The sequence below is a fragment of the Triplophysa rosa genome, linkage group LG2, assembly GCF_024868665.1.
Source record: "Triplophysa rosa linkage group LG2, Trosa_1v2, whole genome shotgun sequence".
Classification (NCBI taxonomy): Eukaryota; Metazoa; Chordata; class Actinopteri; order Cypriniformes; family Nemacheilidae; genus Triplophysa; species Triplophysa rosa.
In genome coordinates, this window is record NC_079891.1 from 18,511,866 (window position 1) to 18,535,152 (window position 23,287).

The 23,287-nt window shown below is 38.3% G+C and overlaps 2 protein-coding genes across 5 annotated transcripts in view; both read left to right on the forward strand.

The window, feature by feature from the left end:
* LOC130570786 (neuronal tyrosine-phosphorylated phosphoinositide-3-kinase adapter 1) overlaps positions 1-8,770 on the forward strand; it is a 46,328-nt gene extending 37,558 nt beyond the window's left edge. For all 3 annotated transcript variants that reach the window (XM_057361260.1, XM_057361270.1, XM_057361250.1), the window contains 2 exons: positions 1,962-2,065; positions 5,510-8,770. In XM_057361260.1, the coding sequence (XP_057217243.1) occupies positions 1,962-2,065; positions 5,510-5,881 (476 nt within the window). In that variant the 3' untranslated portion in view covers positions 5,882-8,770. The remainder of the gene's footprint in view (positions 1-1,961; positions 2,066-5,509) is intronic.
* A 1,026-nt stretch (positions 8,771-9,796) lies between these two features.
* atp1b2b (ATPase Na+/K+ transporting subunit beta 2b) lies at positions 9,797-22,782 on the forward strand. 2 transcript variants are annotated; one of them, XM_057361281.1, is made up of 8 exons: positions 9,797-10,295; positions 15,963-16,091; positions 16,197-16,301; positions 16,561-16,766; positions 18,421-18,480; positions 19,021-19,047; positions 19,949-20,044; positions 21,174-22,782. In XM_057361281.1, the coding sequence occupies exons 1-8, from the start codon at positions 10,205-10,207 to the stop codon at positions 21,339-21,341; spliced, it is 882 nt and encodes a 293-aa protein (XP_057217264.1). In that variant the 5' UTR covers positions 9,797-10,204; the 3' UTR covers positions 21,342-22,782. The 2 variants fall into 2 exon arrangements, with proteins under 2 accessions (XP_057217264.1, XP_057217263.1); XM_057361280.1 differs by lacking the exon at positions 19,021-19,047 and having other exon boundaries at positions 9,805-10,295.
* Positions 22,783-23,287: the final 505 nt, after the last annotated feature.

Genomic DNA, 23,287 nt, shown 5'->3' on the forward strand with positions numbered 1-23,287 from the left:
GGCATATTCCCTTAATTCATCCAGCTGCATATTGTTGTGTGACATCTTGATATTATTGCAAAGATCCGCAGCAGCTAGCATTGCGAAATAGCTTAGTGTGATTGTTACCGTAGTGACACGCTGCCTCGCTTTATTGTATGGGTACGAATCCCGTGTCAAATCGCTTTATTTATTTTTTCACCTCGCTTCAGCCGTTACGGGCGATCATACCAATAATTTGCAATCTTAACAAGAATGTCAAAATCATGTAACAAGAAAGTCTGTGTTTAATAGACATCTTAATATCAAGTCGTCTTGTGCTTTCAGAATCGACGAATCTGCTGAGGTCGTTCATGCACCTCTTTGGCAGAGGACCTGTAACCGCAACTTGATCACCACCTTAGCACCCCCTGACTCGCACAGATTTTGAAGAATTTTGTCATTTATCTCGCCGTCAATCTGTAATAAAACATCAATAAGTGCACCTAATCTAAATGACACACAGTCATTTGATGCATGGTTATCGACTTCATTGGCTAAATGCTGTAACTCTCTAGCTAATTGTGCGCCCGCCATAGTTACTTAACGTTATACACGAAGCAAACGATCAGTGAGTGACGTGACGTTAGTCCAAAACAAGTCAAGAGTAATAGATCAAACGCTTCAATCTACGCTGAACCAATAGTAGGCAAGACCAACCCATCTAATTATCATACAAGACACAGAAAAGTAAGAATAAATTCAAGAATAAATAAATAAAAGTGGAAATAAATGCATGCGATAATAAATAAATATAAAAATAAATAAACGTATAAATAAATAAATATAAAAATAAAAGTAAATGATAAATAAAATAATCTAAAAATAAAAAATAATAATAATAATAAATAATTAAAAATGGACACAAAAAAATAATAAATCAATTTAAAAAATGAAAAGAAAAGTTAAAGCTAAGATCAATAATAGCTAAAACGAATTATTTTGTTTTATCAAACCATTCATTACTTTATTTATTTTCATATTATTACATTTATTCGTTTATATATTTATTTATTTATACATTTATTTATTTATAATTTTTGCAGGTTTAGTCCTCCATATAAGCAGGCTGTCACTTCATAAGTCACCTCATAAATATCCAGCTATTTAAGAATGAATAACCATATAGCATTATACATTCAGTATTCCAGGGCACATCATGCATCTTATTCTTATACCACCCACAGTCAAACTAAACCAGGTCCTATATGTGCATATACAGTACAATATTGAGTTGTGCCATATGTATTCTGTTCATGTTGTTAAAGTTTTATTTGCCAATATTTTTTTATTTTAACAAGTAGTAAGTGTGCATAGGATTTTTAAGCAAAGCTCGGGAGTCGCGAGTTACAAGATAAAAAACAAAATAAGTAATTATAATAAAAAGAACGATCAGTGTGTGAAAATGCGTCCTTTTTGTGTAAATGAGGTTCATTCTAGAATATGCACTGGATTCCGAAATATTAGTGCTGTTTGCCTGATGAAATTACAGTTTCTCTACAGTCCACGAAAAGCTGATGGTAAACAGATTTTTAAGATGATGTTTGTGTACCATGGCAGCAGTAATGCATCAAATGAAAATCAATGATGGAAAAGAATGTTATAAACAAGCAGATATGTAAATGGATAGTGTAGCTGAGCATGTTAAAGAACTGGTTTATTTCCCTGGATGGCAGTGATGGAGTAATGCTGAATGGCAGATCGTGGTACTCAGCTACATTTCCCACAACCTAGTGTATCGGGTGCTACAACCACATAGACAACACATGCAAATCAATGTGTGACTTGCACAGTTAAACCATGTTCATTATGCATACTATCCAGCAAGATGATAATGGAATTGGTTAATGCTATGAATGTTTACGATAGAAAGACATTAGATTGATATTAGCTTTAGATTTGACGACCTTCTTGAAATTAACCGTGTCTTTAACCTTTTATAGAGTTGGGTCGCCTTGGCAGGTCATCCTCCACATCGGGAGTGAGGCAAGTGGGGGGTGACGTTCAAAGACAGAGCAGCCTGCCAGCCAGAGAAGTTCTTAACCAGGTATCTCACGGCAACACTTTTAAATTGGGACTAACTCGGGATAAACACATGGGAATCATTCTTGCAGTATTATTGTTATCTCAGTACGCAGGCCAGGTACTGTAACATGTGCATTAGCAGTTAGACATCTTGGCCTATCAACAGTATCATTAAAGCAATAGTTTAGCAAAACATGTAACTGTATGTAATGTAAATGTATATTCTGTCATTTGCTTATATACACCTTTATTTAACCAGGTAAGTCAGTTGAGAACCAGTTCTCATTTACAATGACGACCTGCTTAACCTCATCCTGTTCCAAACTTATTTTCTGTTTAAAGATTTCTTTTTTCAGATGAGATGATTTATGGACTCTAGTCATATAATTTTGATGGTTTAGATTAGTGATTACCAAACGTTTTCATTCCAGGACACCCACAGTGGACAAGTAAAGTATAATGTAGCTCCACACAAATAATGGAAATATGCAACCACCATAAAGTCACTTTTTTGTAAATTTGTTTTCTACATTAAATCACCCTACATAAAGTAAAGATCATTCTGTGAAAATATAGCCTTGGTATTTTTAATATTGACTGAGTAATGCCATGTCAAAGATTGAAATCATAGTGAAATTAATGGTTGAAATCAACCTTTGATGCTCCTAAACTCATAATTGGATTATACGATTTAAAACGTATTATATTAAAATGCATTATCTCTTGGTGGAGAGTAGTTTTTATTTTCCTTGTCATTATATGAATTAAATTTAAGTTTAATTGCAATACCAAAATACCTAATGGTAAGATATCAAAACCGTTGTCATTGCTAGGCATTAACTGGACTGAAGATGTTCCACCACCCAAGTTATCCCACTGTTTCAACCCACCGTTTCAAAATAGATTTGGGTGATAAACGGACTAAAACATTAATCACAGATAATCTTTCCCTGCCATAAAATGCTGTGACTGGATTGGTGTGACAGTGGGTTGAACTGTAATTTATGAATTTACTGTTACTACTCAAATTTTTTAACCATATCAGCGGGTCATTGAAAAGAATCAAATTTACTACACTGGACTTCTACAGTTTCAGTTTTTAAATTACAAACTTAAAAGAAAGACAGAAATGTCATATTTCAGTGAAACATTTCTGTGAACTGTCATTAACCCTTTGAAAAACACATACCGTATGGAACACACTGTTTCTTATAGTACTATGGATGCTGTTGCAATGACCTTTAAATCACCTCACACACCAGCCTGACAAACTGGGGGGGAAATCTGTCAAATAAAGTTAAGCTTTTTAGCTCCAATTTTCAGCAAATGCTTTGAAATGATATAGGCTGTTTTTCAGTCTGGATACTGCAGTAATTAATTGGATTCAGTAGAACTGGTTAACATGCGCAAGTGTAATTGACACCGAGCTTTGACAGTTACGGCAGGTGATCTGTAACTAATTTCATTTCCTTTTTGTGCCCCTGTGGCTGCTGTTCCAGACAGTCATTAGGTAAATCTCTTACCCCATTGAGTCACCAGCATCTCCACCCAAACAAGTCTGTAGCTCAGCACTGCGCTCCGCTGCAGGGTCAACGAGTGCAGAGGAAAAGGGGGATGATGAATCCAAAGAGAGAGAGAGAGAGGCAGACAAATGCAGCAGGGGAAAGACAGACAAAGAGAGAGAGGCAGAGAAATGCAGCATAGAAAAGAAAACGGGGTGACAGAATAAAAGCGAAGCGACAGATGCAGCAGATGGGCGGAGCTAACAGTTGCAGGAGTGAAACAAAATGTTTTTTGAGTTTCTATTTTCTGTCAGTCCGTAGCAGGCAGAAAGACAGTCGGTAAATGATCAAACTCAAACCCGATGCAGTTGCCGGTGTCTCTCCGTGACGGGCTTTGATTCTGGCATCAGAGTGTCTCTGTCTCAGTTTTGCTAGAGAGCCATTTTGAGAGTTTTAAACATAGAATATGTTGGAGAGCACCAGGCAGACTGCAAACACGTGCGGTAGCTTGATGTTTTGGGTGTTAATTGATGGGGATATTCCAGTTTGTGGAACTCTAGTGATGTGTGGGTTGTGTTATATACACCAGGAGAGACTGGCGTGAAACTGGCTACAAGAATCTTTCGTTTTCAGTTTACGTTGCTGTATGTTAGGCGCTGAGCAGCAGCCTCTATTCTTTTCCCCTGGTGTGCTGTTGTCTCTTGGCAAAAGTTCACATGCTGACGCAGTCGGTACGTGTGTGTGTGTGTGTGTGTGTGTAGCACAGAGATTGACTCTGTGAGCTGATTTGACCTTCTCTTTTAGAGTAGAAGTGTGGAATGATGCTGTGAGTTGGCGCTATGCCGCTATCTGGTGGTGCTGTTTGACATAGCATAGAGCACACACCCAGCCCAGCTCCAAAATTAAATGAAAGTAAAAATCACCTGTGGCAAGTGAACTTGCTAGTTGGTCAGTCAGTATTCAGGAAGTGTATTATCTGGTTTTGCAAGGAGTTTTATTAAGAATTGTATCAGAAGAAAAGAAGTGTGAAATGTACTGAGGGATTAGTTCACCCAAAAATTAAAATTCTGCCATAATTTTTTCAATTTGTTCCAAACCCGAAGACATTTTTGTAGTAACACAAAGAAACAAATGTTTGTAACCAAACAGTTCTCGGGCACAAATGGCACTCATAGTAAGAGGAAAAAACTTCTATTGTATGGTTATACAGATTTGGAACAACTTAAGGGTTCGTAAATTATGACAGAATGTTCATTTTTAGGTCCCTTTAATAGAAAAGAGATCGGAAAGAGGGACATTTTAAGAAAAATATATTTCTACAGTTTTTCCTCATCATTTCAAAGTATTTGAAAAATACTTGTTTTTAAATACAGTACAGTACAGTATCTATACATGGTTAAAGGTACACAATAGATCCTTAGGGCAGGGCAGTGGTTTTCAGACTGGTTTTCAGTTAAGGGGCCCCAAGATGGATCCAGGGGGACCACAGAGTTTGTGGGATTTGATAAAATATAGAAATTTATCATAGATGCCAATAAGCATCAGAAAAATAAGACCACTAACCAAAAAAATTGATGTTCCAGCACTGAATATGTCTTTGGTTTAATTAAAATTCCAAGTCTTTATGTGGGGGACCACAAAGCGATGCACTTTACACAAAGAGGGCCTTACAACAAAAAGTTTGAGAATCACTGCCTTAGGGTACAATTATGTACAACATTTTAAACCTGTAGAGGTGCGAAAAGAAACCTTTAAGGGTACCACCCCAGTGATGGTAAAAGTTACAATTTTGTACTTTTTCCTGACAGTGTAGTGAGAAAATCAAAGCCATGGTGAAATGTAAATAGCTGTGAGAAATGCCGTCCCCCTGTAACACCTGCATTTGATCAATAAAAATGTGAAATAAGGTTTGAGAGTTTTTCTTAAAGTTTTTCTGTCGTTCTTATTTCTCTAAATCTCCCCAGTTTCACGCGCTCTCGCAGTTACAGTCTCCCTGCAGTCCATCACTGAGCCGGCAGCAGCAGTACCAGCAGCAGGTCCAGCTCCAGTTCCAGCAGCTGGCTCAGCTCGCTGCCCAGGCCCAGGTACCCATCAGCACGGGCACCAGCGGCACCACCCCAACCCAGTCCCAGCGTGACGGCAAGCTCCTGGAAGTGATCGAAAGGAAACGCTGCCTATGTAAGGAGATTAAAGCTCATCGCAGGCCAGATAAGAGCTTATGTAAGCAGGACAGCATGCCTATTTTACCCAGCTGGAGGAGGACACCAGAACCACGTAAGACTGGAACGCCGCCCTGCCAGAGGCCACAGGCTGTGGTGTGGGACACGGCCATCTGACCAGTAGAGTAAGAAAAAAGTGACTTGAGAGAAGAAGTGTTTTTTCTTTTTGTGAAAAGATAGGGATTTTTTGGAAATGAGAAAAGTTGCCTTTGAATGAAGAGATTTAAAAACACTGGAAAGCAAAATGGAGAATTAAGATTGTACAGTACAGACGTTCTGCTGAAAAAATAGCATGATTTAGATTCAGTCTCTCTGTAGAAGCCGGAGAGAAGTTCTTCACTCAGTGTTCACGTGCCATATAACTGCAGCAGCCCTGATCCACACATTCACACACACTCCAGAAGAAACACTAGAGAGCCACCTCACTTCGAACTCTCTCAGATCTGCTGCAAATATAACCTGTGCTGCTGAGTTTACAACCTTTTTCAAACACACTGGAAACCTTTGGAGTGCAATGCTGTTTGTACTCTGATAAATATAAAGGATGAGTGGGGAACTCTTACGTTCTTTTCTTCTAAAGAATAAAAAAATGATCAAAATTTAAGTTGTGTATAAAATGAAGAGACACTGAAATAACTTTTGTGACTTTTTACTGACCAGATTTACTCAATTATGCTGCTGTTTCCTGGGCATCTACTGGACTGATGTTTTTTTTTACATTCCGGAAGAGTGACAGTGTGTGTGTGTGTGTGTGTGTGCGTGCGTGCGTGCGTGCGTGCGTGCGTGTGTGTCATGGTGAACTTGGAAACCTTCGCATTAGAGGTGTGTAAGATTGGACATAGATTGCAGGGGAAGTGACGCAAAAGGGGACAAAATAGCAGCGCAAGGTAGAAGGTTGATGAAATACAAGTTACAGAATATCAAAATATAAACAGTTGTACACTCTTGCATACATATTCCAAACCAGTTATGGATGATGAAGGGCTGTTGTAGTTTGTATAAAAGTGGTCATTTCGATCCATATGTCTAATTACTGCCTATTGAGTGCCAATTTGATTAGTGCTGTGCCATGTGAGTCTGCATATCTGAGAAATCAAAGAAAGCAGTCGACTTTGTGACTTGTAGCAAAATGTTCATACAGAAGACTGATCTCGATATTAATCCCAGTCCAACATACTCCAACAAAATAACGGAGATGCATAACCAATAACATCTAGATTTGCATTATTTCACAAATCTTGTAACATTCACAGAAAACATGATTTACAAATGTGCCATCAATGATGTCACAGGAAGAGCTTTATTGAAAATAATGTATGGACCAGTGTATAGAGTGCTTTAACACGTGTCATTGTATTCAGCATATTTACATCAGTTTACAGTCATTCTGGGTTGTCACCCAACTCTAATCCGTGTCATAAATTAGCATCCAATTGTCACCAATTTCAATCCATTTGGAAATGTAGTCTCGAGCTGGAGTTGATTTTTGGTTAAGAGTGAAGATCACCACAAATACGAACAGTCTTTGTCAATCACATCATACTAGACAGAGTGAAGCTTGTCATCATTTTTCTTAGGGAAAAAAAGAAAAAACTATTTCTTTTACGGTCAAATTTCCCCTTGCATACATACACATGCATATATACAGTACACTTCAAGTGCCCTGCTGGAATGAGAACATGCAGCAGTGCTCCTCAAACAAATGCTGGAACCTGTCCGCACAAAGGAAATCAACTCACACATGCTCCTAAGGTCAAACAAAGATGAGAAAAAAGTTCACAAGTGTTAAAAGTTGTAAAATAGACATGTACAACTGTATTGATTATGTAGCAATTATTTCCACTTTCATACTTGTAATCAATAACTATATTGTAGCATATAATGTATAAAAGTACAAGGTGTTTAACTGTTTTATAAAGAAATTTAGTAGTTTTATCTGTGGCTGGGCTACCTGTCTACACTGTACTGAATGGACCGCTGATAGGTGAGCCCTCTCTACTAAAGGCACAGTCTCAAACCAACATCATCCTTTTTTCCGGCTAGTATCATGCAAGTCCCTTTAAGCAACTTTTTTGCGTTCATACCCTCACAAACACACTCTTGTGTCTCTGTACAGATAGACCAAGCTGGAATAACATTTGGTTCTTTTTGAAGTACTTATGCTGCTATATTACTACTGTTGCTTACATATCCCTCACTGCTGTTATTTCATTTCTCTTCGTTTTCTTTTGGAGTACTTTATATATTTTTTAGAATGGAGTTCCAAGGATTGGATCCTTCTGTAACTGTTGGCAATTGAATGTTTCTCAGTTGTTGTGGTGGTTGTATTTAACAGTTGTTGTTATTTTTTGACTAGTTAGCAGCACCAACCTGTACAGTTCTCACCCTGGCAACACTACTGAGAAATGTGAAGGCAATTCTGCAATGATGGGTTTGACATGTTGTTACCATAACACCAGGGTTTCATAGCATCACTGCACCACCCAGAGGGCCATTTTAAATACAGTCTTTATCAAACAGAGTGAAGGACCACCGTAGTAGAGGAGGGCTGGTGCAATGCATGCTGGGAGTTCTCGAAGAATTCCCTTAAACATTCAGTAAGGTTGGGCTGCGTCCCAGTCTAAATTGTGCCCAGTTTGTACTTCAGACATAATCATCTAGTGGCAATTTATTAAGATGAAAAGGGTATCTTAAGTATTATTGGGTAAACTAGTTTACAGAAACTGTCGGCTTTGCGTGTCTACATAAACGGTGGCCATATTATGAGTGCCATAATATATTGGTATGGTAAGATACGGTGTACCTTGGAAATCACTGTAGTGCTATATTTGCATTGATATCGTCATGAAATAAATTTTATATGATGAACAGAACATCACGTGTGCGAGTTTGAGTGTTTGTGAGAGAATGTGAAAGAGATTGTGTTGCAATCACATAGATGTAAATGTCGTGTTCCTATGGTAGACCTACATAATGGGATATCTGCCATAACAATCTGATTCATTCACATTGTCACTATTCTGACTTTCTGAGGCTTCTGTTTTCACATACATTAGACCAGGTGCTGTGTAAACCATCTTTCCATTTGTCAAATAGGGGCACCAGTCACACTATGTAGGCATTGTCTAAAGGGATAGTTCACCCAAAAATGAAAATTCTGTTTTCATTTACTCAAACCTGCATGACTTTCGTTCATCTGCAGAATAACAACGAAGATATTTCCAAGAATGTTGGTAACCAAACAATGGTGGCACTCATTCACTTCTATCGTATGGACACAAAACCAATGCAAGTCAATAGGTACCGCCATTGTTTGGTTACCAACATTCTTCAAAATATCTTCTATTGTGTTCTGCAGAAGAAAGAAAGTCATGTGTTTGAAATGACAAGAGCGTGACTAAATTGTAATAGAATTTTCATTTTGGGGTGAACTATATCTTTAATGTGTCTGTTATTGGTGAATACTGTATTAGAATGACATACTATTTACACAGATTGCTTAATGGACTCTTGCCCTTTTGGATTTAGTACTTTAGTATTTCATTTTAGTATTTCACATCTACAGGTGAATAGAATAGAATAGAACGGAATAGAATAGAACGGAATAGAGCAAACGGCACAAACAATGTTGTTGAAAACTTTCATTCAAAAGTTCAAAGCTACTCACAAGTATCATACCTTGCCTTCAATGCATTAGTGTTATTTCTTCTTTGTATTGTGTGTTTATCAGAATAAATAGCACTGCATAATTCCCTCTGATAATTCAAAGCCAAACTGGGAGTCTTTGCACGAAACAGATCACGAAGAACTGTACACATCTTCAGAAGGCTTCCCCTAATTTGATATGAGATTTCCCATAGCAGAGCACGCATGCATCTCCTTGGAAACGGCCGCGTGAGATACTGTCGGATGTTCTCTTGGTAAGAAGGCGTGGCTAACTGCGCCGTATGGCTTGTCTGAAGGGGGAGGGTGGCACAGGGCTTAACCGACAGAACCTGTTTTATTGCAGCATATTCCTGCTGCACTCCCTTCTCTCTCTCTATCTCGCGCGCTCTCTCACTGTCTCACTCTCTCACTGTCTCACTCTCTCTCTCTCTCTGCGGAATGCGCACTGCATTGATGGGTGGGCAGAACGCCGGGCTTTTCAGATAAAGCAGGACGATCTCTGTTGCATGCAAACTGTGACGAGATTTTATCACTGATAGGGCATTTTATTTTAGACCTCTTCTGAGTTGTGCCATGAGAGTCGCCTTTAATAGTATTTTTCTTTACAGAGAAAAAACTATCCACTGAGAACTAAAAGCTAGCTTTGGCCGTCCCCCCACCCCCTTTCCAGTCTTGAATAGCTCCAATCCCCTGTGTAGTATTACTCTCAAGGAGAGTGTAAGCGCCGAGTTGTTGACTCCGTGAGTGCACAATTCTTTAATCAATTTGAGGAAAATGGCAAAGGATGACAAGAAGAGCGAATGGAAGGAGTTCTTCTGGAACCCAAGAACCGGCGAGTTTTGCGGCAGGACCGCCGGCAGTTGGGGTAAGTCGATTGTTACAGAGCATTTTAGGCTACATTTAATCACGTATATTTTTCATTTATAACACATTTGTGAGCTTATAAACGTGTAAGAATGTGCCAACCTCTAATCGTTCTAGCGAACATCACTTTGTGAGTTCAAGGGATTTGTCGCTGTCCGATGTGCTGAAACTCGATTAACTATAAGCTCTGTGCCGGCGCGCTGCACTTCTGCATTTACAGAAATGCGTCACATGCCTTTTCACGTTTCCACTCCGCTTTTAACCGCATTTATTTGCCTCGCCAAGAATTTATCTTAGTTTACTGAATAAAATGCTTGAATGTTGAAAATCGTCTTGCGGATAGTTGCATGGGCCTCATTACTCGAAGAACATCAAGAAAGAAATCCAGAATGCGCTTGTCTATAGATGCGCTTGAACGCATGTACATCTATATGCAAGCGATTCCACGCGTCAGAGACGTTTACTCTGAACCTCTTCAAACTTTTCAAACATACTCCTACGCTAACTGTCTATGTAATTCTGCCTTAAATTTCACAAAGTACAAGTCGACTATTTTACATTATTGTGCATATTGTCTTCTGCACTGACATTAAATTGAATTAATCTAACCAAAGGCCATTTTGAGTGTTTGTGTGGGGGGATGTGAATTAGTGTGAGGTAATCCTTTTCTAATAGGCTCATTGATTGCCTTGGTGAAGCTAATGGAGTCTATTAAAAGGCCATATTTTAATTTAGGAAGTGAGGGCATCTTTCAATCAGGATGTGATGGCATTAAAACTATGGCACTGCAGAACTGCCCCTCGGCAATCTATAACTCATCTGTCAGTGCTACTGTGTGTGTGCGCGTGTGCGTGCGCGCATGTTTCTATATCCCGGTGGGGACCTAAACCTGAATGCACACCAACACATGGGGACTCGTGTCACCGTGGGGACCAAAATTGAGGTCGCCATGGGCAAAAAAGCTTATAAATTGTACAGAACAATATTTTAAAAAAATCTAAAAATGCAAAAAGTTTTCTGATCTTTAGGTTTAGGGGTAGGGGATAAAATATACCGTTTGTACATTATAAAAAAACATTACGCCTATGGACTGTCCCCACGGAGATAGTAAACCACTGACATGTAAGGGGATGTATATAGCACGCCATGACAGAATATTGGATCTCATAACAAAGGACATATCAAGCTTTCTTTCACCTGAAGTAATAATGTATAAACATTCTTGTGTAAAATCCTTCATGTTCCAATGTATTGATAGTGATCCAGAAATCTTTTCACATTTATCTGCTAACACACCAGATGTTATTGTGATTAATAATGTGTGTAAAGAGGTGATTGTTTTGGAGGTTGCTTGTACTTTTGACTCTAGTTTGGAGGAAGCCTTTATGACTAAGGCCATTAAATACCAACCTCTTTTGGACACCATTGCAGAGTTGGATTATTGGAGTCGATTGCTTGTTTTTATATTTGGCAGCTTGGGACACGCACATAGCCTGGTTGTACGAGGACTTCAACAACTTGGGATGTCAAAAAATAGGGCCAAGTGGCTAGCAAAATACTGTGTTTTGTCTGCTATTATAGGCAGCCGCAGTATATGGCGGAAATGTTGCTATTTATATCCCTAGCAACTGAGTTGTACGTATATTGTGTAAATTTTTTGTATGCCACTGGTCCAGGAATGTTTTCATATGTATTTGACGGCATCTATAGTATTTATGTCCCTGTAATACATTTCTTTTAAGTGGACTTAAATAAAATATTAAAGTGTGTGTGTGTGTGTGTGTGTGTTTATGTTTTCATATCCCGGTGGGGACCTAAACCTGAATGCACACCAACTCATGGGGACTCGTGTCACTGTGGGGACCAAAATTGAGGTCCTCATGGGTAAAAAAAGCTTATAAATTGTACAGAACAATATTTTTTGAAAATCTAAGAATGCAGAAAGTTTTCTATGATCTTTAGGTTTAGGGGTAGGGTTAGGGATAGGGGATAGAATATACAGTTTGTACAGTATAAAAAACATTACGGCTATGGACTGTCCCCACGGAGATAATAAACCAGACTGTGGTGTGTGCGTGTGCGTGTGTGTGTGTGTGTGTGTGTGTGTGTGTGTGTGTGTGTGTGTGTGTGTGTGTGTGTGTGTGTGCGTGTGCGTGTGTGCTTGAGTGGGAGAAATGCTAGATGACTGTATGCAAGACTTTCATCTATGCCAGCACATTTTGCTCTAGGGAACTCCACGTGTGGCACTTTATGACTTTGCGCGTGTGAGCTCAGTATAGGATTCTCTGAGGACTAGCTGCCTAGTTAAGACAGTGCAGTCTAAGACTCTTTAATTAGTCTATTTTTGTCTGTGCCCAAATCAAAGTGAAGCTGGGTATGCTTAGATTCTTTAACAAAGTACATCCTCATTACTGGAGCTTAATGGTGACCTATCGAGGACGGTGAAAGCTTGTGTCTGTAACTAAAATGTATCTGGGGTTGCTTTTAGGTTCTGGGTCGGACATCAGATTACACAAAATAAACCACAGATCAAATGAAACCGCTTAGATGTTAGATGTACTGAGGTGCACTCACTGGCTGCTATACTTTTTAATGTATTTATGAACACCCAGCTAAAGCAGAAAATAGATATTCAGAAATGGCAGTGGACAGATTGTTCCCTTTGATCAAGGGTTCGTGTTCCTCTGAAGCTGTGTTTGATAGTATGGCAGCCTGTAAGGTTTGATGGATTTTGCAAGTGATGAATCAGATTAGAGAAAAATGGAGGTGGGAAGATCTAAAGAGACTGTTTGTGGGGTTCTTGTCTGCGCTAATGAATGAGAACACACAAGCATCAGATCACAGCAGAACACACTGCTGCTCTCTTTCAGATTGTGTTTGAATTAGAGGCTTGAAAGCAGGACGATGACTTTCATCATGATGAGAGAGATAAAGAAACAGAAGCACACAGATAGTGTATCACTCTCACTGTGGGCAACATTTACCACATGCACACAGACTGCAAAAAAAAGAGCAAGCAGAGCTAATCAGGATACTAAACCACATTTTTGCCCTCAAACCAAGTTGCGCGAGTAATTTTTCTAGGTACTCGGTATCCTCATCCCTTTTACAGAGGAAGATTGATATTTTTAGGCATTGTGATACAGCCAGTTCTCAAGCTGTGAGGCTAAGTACTGCTTAAAGAGGTTTGATCATTTAGGATAGGATGATTTAGAGAGAAACATACACACACCTATTCTGTTCTCACTTTCTCTCACACATCACTTGCATCCTTTTTCACTCTCTTATTTTCCTCGGTGTTTAGAAATTAACTCACACCACCTGTATTATTCGCCAGCAGTGTCCTGTGTGTGTAATTCTAGCCTGTAGAGTGACCTCCCTGTTATCGGTCAGTGAAAGCCTGTCTGCACGGAGAGCTTCAGGATGCAGAAGAACAGAGATCCAATATCTCCCCCCTTAACATTGGGCAACCTGATCAGCTGTCCCCAGGGGCCACGCTTCTTGGTGCTCAGGTGTCCTGTAAAGCTTAATGAGCTCTCCTCGGGCATATGGGCTCTTGTTATCCACCAAAGCACAAGAGAAACACAACACACACACATACTCACTCACAAAGACATATATTTGCAGGACATGCATGGAAGTGTGCAAACATTCCCATGGGCCACACAGCATGTCTTTAAGGAATGATGCATTCTGGTCTGTTTAAAATAGTAAACTGTTTTATGTATTTGTGAGAAGAAATTAGATTTAAGAGGCAGATGGGATACTAAAAACCTTATTTTGTTTAATTTAACGATATTATTTACATGTAATTTCAATCTGTGAAACCAGTGTCCTATATTGTACTTGATATACAATATATCAGTATATAGTTGATATGTATATTATATAATAGATATTTTATATATTTAGTAATAAAACTGCTAAATATAAACTAAAATGCTGAAAATCAACTTCACTGTTTGTACATCAAATTAAATCACATTGACGTCTTGTAAATGCAGTCATGGGTATCTTTGTCAATATTTATTTAGCTTATGTGAATTGTTTGTCCCTACCAGTGCTGGGTAAGTTACTCTCAAAAAGTAATTAATTACTAGTTACTAATTACATATTCAATAGTGTAATTTGATTACTGTACAAATTACTCTCTCCAAAAAGTATTTAGTTACTTAATACTAATTACTTTCTATATTCTATATCAAGCTTGATTAGTTAAGTGATTCAAGGATAAGCATGAAAGGGCTCTTTTAATTCATTCAAATAAATAATATTAAACTACATAAAGTACTCTGATTTACTGACCAAAGTATTACAAATGTGAGAATTATACATTAAAGCACGGATTTTAAAATTAGGCTCTGAATTTTGATGTCAATTCCACTATTACACACACATATATTACACAAAGTATTTAGTTTAATTACATCAAAAGTAACTGTAATTAAATTACAGAAAAAATAAGAGTAATCCCTTACTTTACTTTTCAAGGGGAAAGTAATTAAATTACAGTAACTAATTACTTAGTAACTAGTTACACCCAACACTGGTCCCTACTGTTTCTCAAACTTGGAGAAAGGCACAAGGCACAAATAAACCTTTCTGGTTTGTGTGATGAAGATATGTGGGCATAAGCCAACCCTAAGGTGGGAAACGCTCCCAGACAGTATTCAAAATGGCTGCCTCTATATCATTAGCATCAGTTAATGCTACAAACAAGACTACAGGTTGGCTCTCAAACACAATACTGTGCAATATTTGTTGGTGTTATCAAATATCAGCTGTTAAAGAACAAATTTGGTCAAATCTAATGTGAGGACAAAAAAACAAACCATTGTAAAATGTCAAATATCACCACATCAGCTAAGAATGGGTGTGCAGACTAGTATCATTAAACAGTACAGTACAGTACAGTATATATCGACTTCTACATATAACCACTAGATCAGTGGATCTCAACAGAGGGGCTTTTGCCCCCAAGGTGGCCTAAAGATGACTAATTTAAATACAAAAGAAAAATTAGCATTGAAATAAATTAAAACACCAAAAAACTAAGACATCTCTTAACTTTTGGCCATTTTATAATGAATAAATGGTTTCTAGTTTATGTCAAGCTCTAAAATATATTTTATTTATTGTAGAAATGTTTAGTTTTTGTGAGTGGGAGGGGGACCTTTGAGGGTTGTTAAATACTTGGGAGGGCTTGGAGTCAAAAAGGTTGACAATCCCTGATCTAGATACTGTAATAAACATTCTGTATATTCATTATTTTAGTGTTTACCTTCCTAAATGAGAGACACACAGTACTGTGGTGTTTCTAAATGTGTTGAAACCCCCCTCCTGACCTAATCGGTATGGTTCAACCTGTCCTCCTCCTGTCACCGTTCATCCTCTTTCCACCTGCTTTCCCCGGTCTCTGCCCTGTAGCAACGCAGACATTCAAACTAGACTTGTCTAAAAGCATATTTTATATAATTATTAATTAATAAAATTAGATAATCATATTAAACAATATATTATTTTCATATTTTTATTGTTGCTGTTGTTAAAAAAATGTTTTTGTTGTAAATAAGCATAGCAGATGTTTCTCGTGTATGGACTGTTTTGAGGAGTTTGAGCTTGAGGATTTTTTTATATGTTAAATATAGGCCTGCATGTGTGTGTTTAGGTCTGATCCTGTTGTTTTATCTGGCATTCTACCTTTTCCTGGCCTGCTTATTCGTTCTCACCATGTATGTAATGCTGCAGACACTTGATGACTACAGACCAACATACCAGGACAGACTTGCAACTCCAGGTACGCACAAACAAAACTTCCCATTATCATCACAGAACAGTGTAATCTTACAATTACAGTCACACACACTGTCTCTCCCCACCTGTCATTCTTTTCTTCTTTCAGGCATGGTGATAAGACCTAGGGGAGATCAACTTGAACTTACTTACACTATCCAGTACACAGAGACCTGGGAAAGATACGTTCAAGCCCTCAATAACTTCCTGTCTCGTGAGTAACATACAGCTGGATTGACATTTACATTTAAGCATATAGCAGACACTTTTATCCAAAGCAACTTACAAGAGGCGGGGAAACTGGATGTGTGTGTTTGTGTGGGAAAGAACACAGAGTTTGTAAATGCACATTTAAAGCAACAGAATTTAAAATGGACCTTTAAGCTGGATTTAAACATTAAAGAGGGGTTGGAGCTAATGTTGATTCAGAATCTGCTCATGTCAATTCCTCTTTGTCCTCTTTGTTTATGTAGCTTACAGCGACTCAGTCCAGAGCCAGAAAAATATCGAGTGTAAACCAGATCAGTACTTTATCCAGGAGGACAGTGGAAGTTTGAAAAACTTTCCAAAGCGCTCCTGCCAGTTCAAACGCTCCATCTTGGAAGAATGCTCGGGTTCACAGGATCCTTACTATGGTTACGGCAATGGAATGCCCTGTGTCATCATCAAGATCAACCGTGTAAGACATAGAATAGACAGATGGATAAAAGAGTGAAATATGTGTGTCAAAAACATTTTCCACTAGCTCTATCCAATAATGGAAAAGTCCAGCAAGTTTTACAAGAGAAATAAGATTAGAATAAGGTAGAAGTACAGACAGCAAGTCATTATCATAAAATAAATATTTTATCTTGCTGAAGGAATCTATTGAGATCATGAGTATCTCACTGTGCATTACCCATCTCCCATTAGCTGCCCACCAAATAAATATGTACGCACACATAAAATATTCATTTGAGTTGAATTTTTTTATTGCCTTACAGTAAAACATTGCCTTACAGTGTACATTTCACACAGTTACTATAAGGATTCTGCTAAGAAAATTGACAATTACAACAATTAACAATCAGTAGGTCACTGCAGACCCTGCAAAAAATATTACAATATTAATTCAGGCATTATTATTATCAGCTTTTAACCTATCAAAGTGTTTCTTAAGTGCTCACCATGTATATTAAAATTAAGTCATCGAAGGCCATTTTAACTAGTCAGTTGCTAGAGTTTGGCATGCAATGATACCAAATGCATAGGAAATGAGAGAGAGCAAGAGACTATCTTTGGATGTAGAGACATAAAAGCACTGTAGAACCTGTCATGGGATGGCGGGGAAGAACCCAGATGCAGACAGCAAGGAAGGGGTTAACTCAAAAATATTTATTAAATAATAAAACAAACAACCCGCGATGGGGTAACAAGACACTATAAACAAAAGACTCCTATCAAAAAGGAAAAACAAAAACTCCCCTCAAGGGGGCAAAACGAAAACTAAAAAATAATGAACAAACCAACTCACATAAACAGACAAGGCAGGGCAGGGACACGAGAACGAGGAACAATGGAAAGTCACTTTGGAACACAGAACCAGCAACATGCGAACATGCACAACGGACGAGGAACATTAAACAAATTACACTAAACTAGACAAGACAATTACCACACTAGACATGACTAAAATAACTAAACTAGACATACATGTTGATACAGGCCAATGCACAAGACCCGTGTAACAACACAGATGATCCAGCACAAGACAGAGAGAGGACACAAGGGCATTAAGTAGGGGAACAAATCAAGAGGGAACAGGTGAAGGGCATGAAACAATAAACGAGCAATAATGAGGAGACCAGAGGGCGGGAACAGATACAGACCTGAGAGGGTGTATGGAAGGCCATAAGTGCCAAAATACCCCTCTCCACATGAAACATGACATGATGCGGCAGAATCATGTCAGAACCAGTGCACTGAAATAGACAAAAGTTATATTCATATAAATAAGATATATACTAAATAATATGAAATCAAATAATTTCAAAATTATTATCTAGAAAATATTTAACTGTTTAATGTCACCGTTCACAAATCTAAATTTAGTAATCGAGACAGTAACAAACTCTACTTTTTACTTTACAAACACATCGGTTTTCTGTCTAAGTTTTGTGAAGTAACAGTCAATGATGACTGTGAGCTGAAACTAACATATCAGCCCAGACAGAGACGATGGCTGGACAGTTTAAAACTTATTCAAACTTATTATTTATCATCTGTCCACACATCCATTGATCAATCAGCCCATTTACATGTCTGTACATCTATCTTTCTTTTTGTTTTTGCAGGTTATCGGTATGTTACCTGGGAAAGACAAGCAGGCTCCTTTCGTCACATGTGGTGCTAAGGTAAGAGCGTCATGTCCCTTGCCCTCTGTCACACACTCTCTCACTCTCCTTATCTTTTACTCCTTTAGAAAAGGATTGATTTCAGATTAAAGTTACATGAGGCATTCAAAAAAGCGGCCTGATTACATTAGCTGGTAATAGGAACTAAGGCCTGCTTCTGAGAAAAGCTGCCACGAGAGACTCTGTGGTGCTAACTCACTGACGTGCCAGAGGTTAAAGGAAAAGTTCTCACTTTTAAAACATGTTGAACGTCATGTGGGTGAGTAAAATGTAACACAATTTTGATTTAGAAGTGAACTTTTCCTTTAAAAAAACATGAACGAGTTGTAACATCATTCAAAAGTTGTATGACTTTTGTTCCTTTTACATGTTTGTTGCTTCATCACTCCTCCATCATTCCTTCGCCTGTTTTCTGTTTTGTTGTAATTTACTTTGTAATTTTCAGTGTTTGTTCAACATTTGTTGTTTTATACCATTACCCTTCATCTTTGTTGTTGTTTTTTGTGTTTTCCATCTCTTCTCTACCTCCGTTTTTGTCAGAAATACAAAGTTGGGAAAGATGACTGGGTAAGAATAATGGACTGTGCTACTGGTTTGATAGAGAGTTACGGTAGAATCTAAAATCAACAAAGTGATAGTTCACGCAAATGTAAATTCTGTCATCATTTACTCACTCTCTTGTCATTTCAAACCTTTTGCAGACTTTCTACTGCAAAACACAAAAGAGGCTAATTTGAAGAATGTTGGTAACTGAACCACAGTGGTACCCATCGACTTGCAATGGTTCTGTGTCCATACAATAGAAGTGAATGAGAACCGGCATTGTTCAGTTACCAACATTCTTCAAAATATCTTCTTTTGTGTTCTGCAGAAGAAAGAAAGTCATACAGGTTTGAAATGATAAGAGGGTGAGTAAATTATTTTAGGGTGAACTATCACTTTAACAGTGGCATCGAATTTATATTATACAGTTTTGTTACAGGGTTGGAATGAAATTTAAAAAAGTAGTGTTTAGCATTATTCTTAGTGACAGAAGATAAAATGATCATATGCTAGAAAATTCAAGCATAAAATCAACTTAGGGGCAGTTGTGGCCTAATGGTTAGAGAGTCGGACTCAACCAGAAGGTTGCCGGTTGGATTCCCAGGGCCGGCGGGTAACGACTGAGGTGCCCTTGAGCAAGGCACCTTACCCCTACTTGCTCCCCGGGCGCTGCAGTGATAGCTGCCCACTGCTCCGGGTGTTCCGTGTGTTCACCACTTGCTGTGCGTGTGTTCACTACTCTCTGGATGGGTTAAATGCAGAGGTCACATTTCGTTGCCTTGTACTTGTACATGTGCAATGACAATAAAGTTGAATCTGAACTTAATGTATTTGTTGAATATTTAGCTTAGGAATAGTAGTTTTGGTATAAGAACAGGCTGATACCCACAGATTGAGATAAACTCACAACGTCTTCCCCTGGTAGGCTGATGACTCGGATAAACTCGGCGCACTGGAGTACTATCCTCCCAATGGCACCTTCAACCTCATGTACTACCCTTACTATGGCAAGAAATCACAGGTACAACATACACACATTAACAACCCTGCAGCAAACATACAGACAAACATCCTTCACATTTACCTAGTAAAACATTTTTCTTTAAAGGAACAATACGGCATTTTTAGGAGGAGCTATTGACAGAAATACAATATAATATACAAAACTATTTCTTCAGAGGTGTATAAAGACCTTACACAATGAACCATTAAGTTTGTAATACCTTAGAATAAGCTATTTATATCTACATACAGAGCGGGCCTACGTACATTAAATTTGCCGCCATGTTTTGTACAGCAGCCCTAAACGGACAAACAACTCTACAACGCGCGTTTTCTCTTCCTCTCCGCTGCGGTATCGTGGTGAAACAGATCGCGGGAAGATCCGTGATCCATACGGATCGTGCTCTCCTGTGCGGAACGCATGTGACCCGCGGATTAACTGAAAGTTTATTCATCATTGAGTAAAAGAGAAACACGCGCTCGGTCTCCAGTTTCAGCTCCAGCGTGCTCTCGCTCGCGCTCTCTCTCTCTCCAGTATCTGGACGAGTACAATATTAAAGCGGTTCCAGATAAACAATGACGCTCAAAACTGCTCCGTCACACAGCTAACATTACAACAACAACAACAACAACAACAACATATCTTGGTATGTTAGTATGTTACTCACGTACTGATCCGAATCAAAGCAACCTCATCGGGGATGACCTTAAGACGATCTTTCTCCCCAACGTCTCTCTGCTGGAAAGTATCTCCATAGATATCTGTGAGTACATATCTGCTAAAAGCCTCAGTACCGCGGGTCCTAGCGCGTCTCTGCTGGAAAGTCTTTAACACAGGTCCTAGCTCCTGCCTGACTTTTATCCTTCTTTTTAAACTTAAAATCCACAAACCTTTTATCTTATGTAATACATAAGTCATAGCTCTTTCTGCAGTCTTTCTAATGCCCGCAAAATCTCTTCCCTGCGTCAACATGAGAACGACATCTTTTTGTACTGTGGTGGCCACCGTCGTGTTTGGACTGAGCCATTCGTGGCAAATCTATAATACAACGCTAGTGGCCGCTGTTAATTAAGAACTGCGCATTTAAATCATATCCAGTGATAAGCTGTTTTCTTTGTTCTATTCTGTTTCTCTCGCTCTTCTGCAGGTAAACTATTCCCAGCCTCTAGTAGCCATTAAGTTCCTCAACATAACCAAAAATGAGGATGTCAATGTGGAGTGCAGAATCAATGCTAACAACATTCCTGAGGGCAGTGAACGGGACAAGTTTGCTGGACGTGTTTCCTTTAAACTGAGGATTAACTCCATTGAGTAAACAGAAAGTGTTTTTATTTGTTTTTCACATGCACGCACACACAAGCACACACACCATCTAACAATCTAACAACTGCGCAGCAGTCACAATGAGACAGGCCATAAATCCTTAGCACTGAAAGAGCAGAGAATAATGCATTTAAAATATCAAAATAATCATTTTTGCTGAAAACCCCAAAGACTGACAGCATTAGCGATTTTGTGGAGAGGTAGCATGCTTGTGTTGTTGTGTGTATTTCGGCGTGTACTGTACATCAGTGTGTACTCTAAATATGCTGGGTCAAAAAGGGACAAACCCAATCGTTGGGTTATAAATTAACCTACGCTCAGCTGCTTCAACCAAAAATGTTGCATTATTTCAACCCAAGCTTGGGTCAAATATAGACGTTTTCTAGGTTAATTTATAACTTAACACTTGTCCCTTTTTACCCCAACTACATGTCAAAAATAACTGAGCATTTTTAGTGTGTATATGTTTGCATGTGTGAATTAAGATGTTATTTATTTTCAGAAATGAAAACTTGAATTGCATGCTCAGTAGGGAGAGCTATTAACAAATAAAATTATATATTATTATAACGATATAAAAGCAAAAAGAGGTTTCATTTTGTAAAGTGGAGAAAAATGAAGCACCTGATATGAGATACAATGTTGCTGTCATGTGCATCTGTAAGTTAGGAGATGAATTAAGTATATACAGTACTTTAAAAATGATTCCAGAGGAAATGTTACTGGAATGATCTTGTATGTGTTTGTGTCTAAAATCTTTTGTTTGCATGTGTGTCAGTTCTGAAGAGTCCAACCCCTCCTCCATCTGTTTTATAGCTAAAGACAACATTTTACACCAACTTGTAGATACGGCACATGATAAACATCAGCTAACACTCCTCCCAATACACACACACACACAGGTTAAACACTGTTTCGTTCACACAAACATTTCTGTATTCCTATTCATTTCTGCACTTCTGTCAGTTTGTACTATTATATAATGAAGTGTGTCTACATGTTTCATTATCATGAGGAGTGTCTATTTAAGTTTGTTTATATATAAATAAGTCTTTTTTGCATGTGTTATCCATGGTGAGGGTATATGACATTTTGTATTGATTCTAACTGATGGCTTATAGATGATAGCCGGCATCTACAGGTACAAAAATGGGTTGAAAAGTGTGTTTGAGATGTGTGTAAGAATATGTGCGAATTCCTGCATGTGTGCAGTTGGATTTATTTGAATTTGTTTTTTGTTTCATGTTAAACATCTTTGTGCACAATTTACTTTTGAGTTTATTTTTGAATGTAATCTTAATGTTGCAAATACGTAGACATAGCCTACTTTTAACGGCAGGAACAGAAGGCTTATGTTTCTGCTGATAAGAAAGGCTGAAGTGAAAACAAACAGGTCCTCACTTTGCATGAATCAATAAAACTAATATCACCCATCTCATTTTTCATTCTTTGTTTTAAACTCATCTCACCTCATGTCACATACAGTATGTGGAGTCCATGAAAAGGTTGTTTACTGTTTACTGTCATGCAGTGAGCTGATCACTCATTTGAATGTACACACAGCTGCTGTGTGTCATAGTCCTTCTGATATGAGTCTACACTCTTTCCAATGCCCTAATCCTTCAATCCCATTGGATAATCCTAACTAGGAACGGGTGCTTAATACCAACATTTGCCCATATCTCGTCACAACATTACATTTACATCATCAGGAGAATAATATACAATTGCATGTAACTAACATATTTACATAAATCACATTTAATTCAGTAACAAAATGTCATTAAATCTCATTCATGCGCGTGCGTGCGCATGCGTGTGTGTACTGTATGTGATGAAAGTGACCTCCAGTGTCTTTGTGTTACATATTTTATGTGTGTGTGTGTGTGTGTGTGTGTGCAGTAGAGTTATGTGATCCAGCAGAGAAAGGTTAAAACC

Excerpts from the sequence above, each read along its gene's own strand:
- atp1b2b (XM_057361281.1), top strand. The coding sequence starts at position 10,205 with ATGGCAAAGGATGACAAGAAGAGCGAATGGAAGGAGTTCTTCTGGAAC. Across the intron at positions 16,302-16,560 it reads CCTCAATAACTTCCTGTCTC|CTTACAGCGACTCAGTCCAG; the intron begins GTGAGTAACATA and ends TTGTTTATGTAG. Across the intron at positions 19,048-19,948 it reads AAGTTGGGAAAGATGACTGG|GCTGATGACTCGGATAAACT; the intron begins GTAAGAATAATG and ends TTCCCCTGGTAG.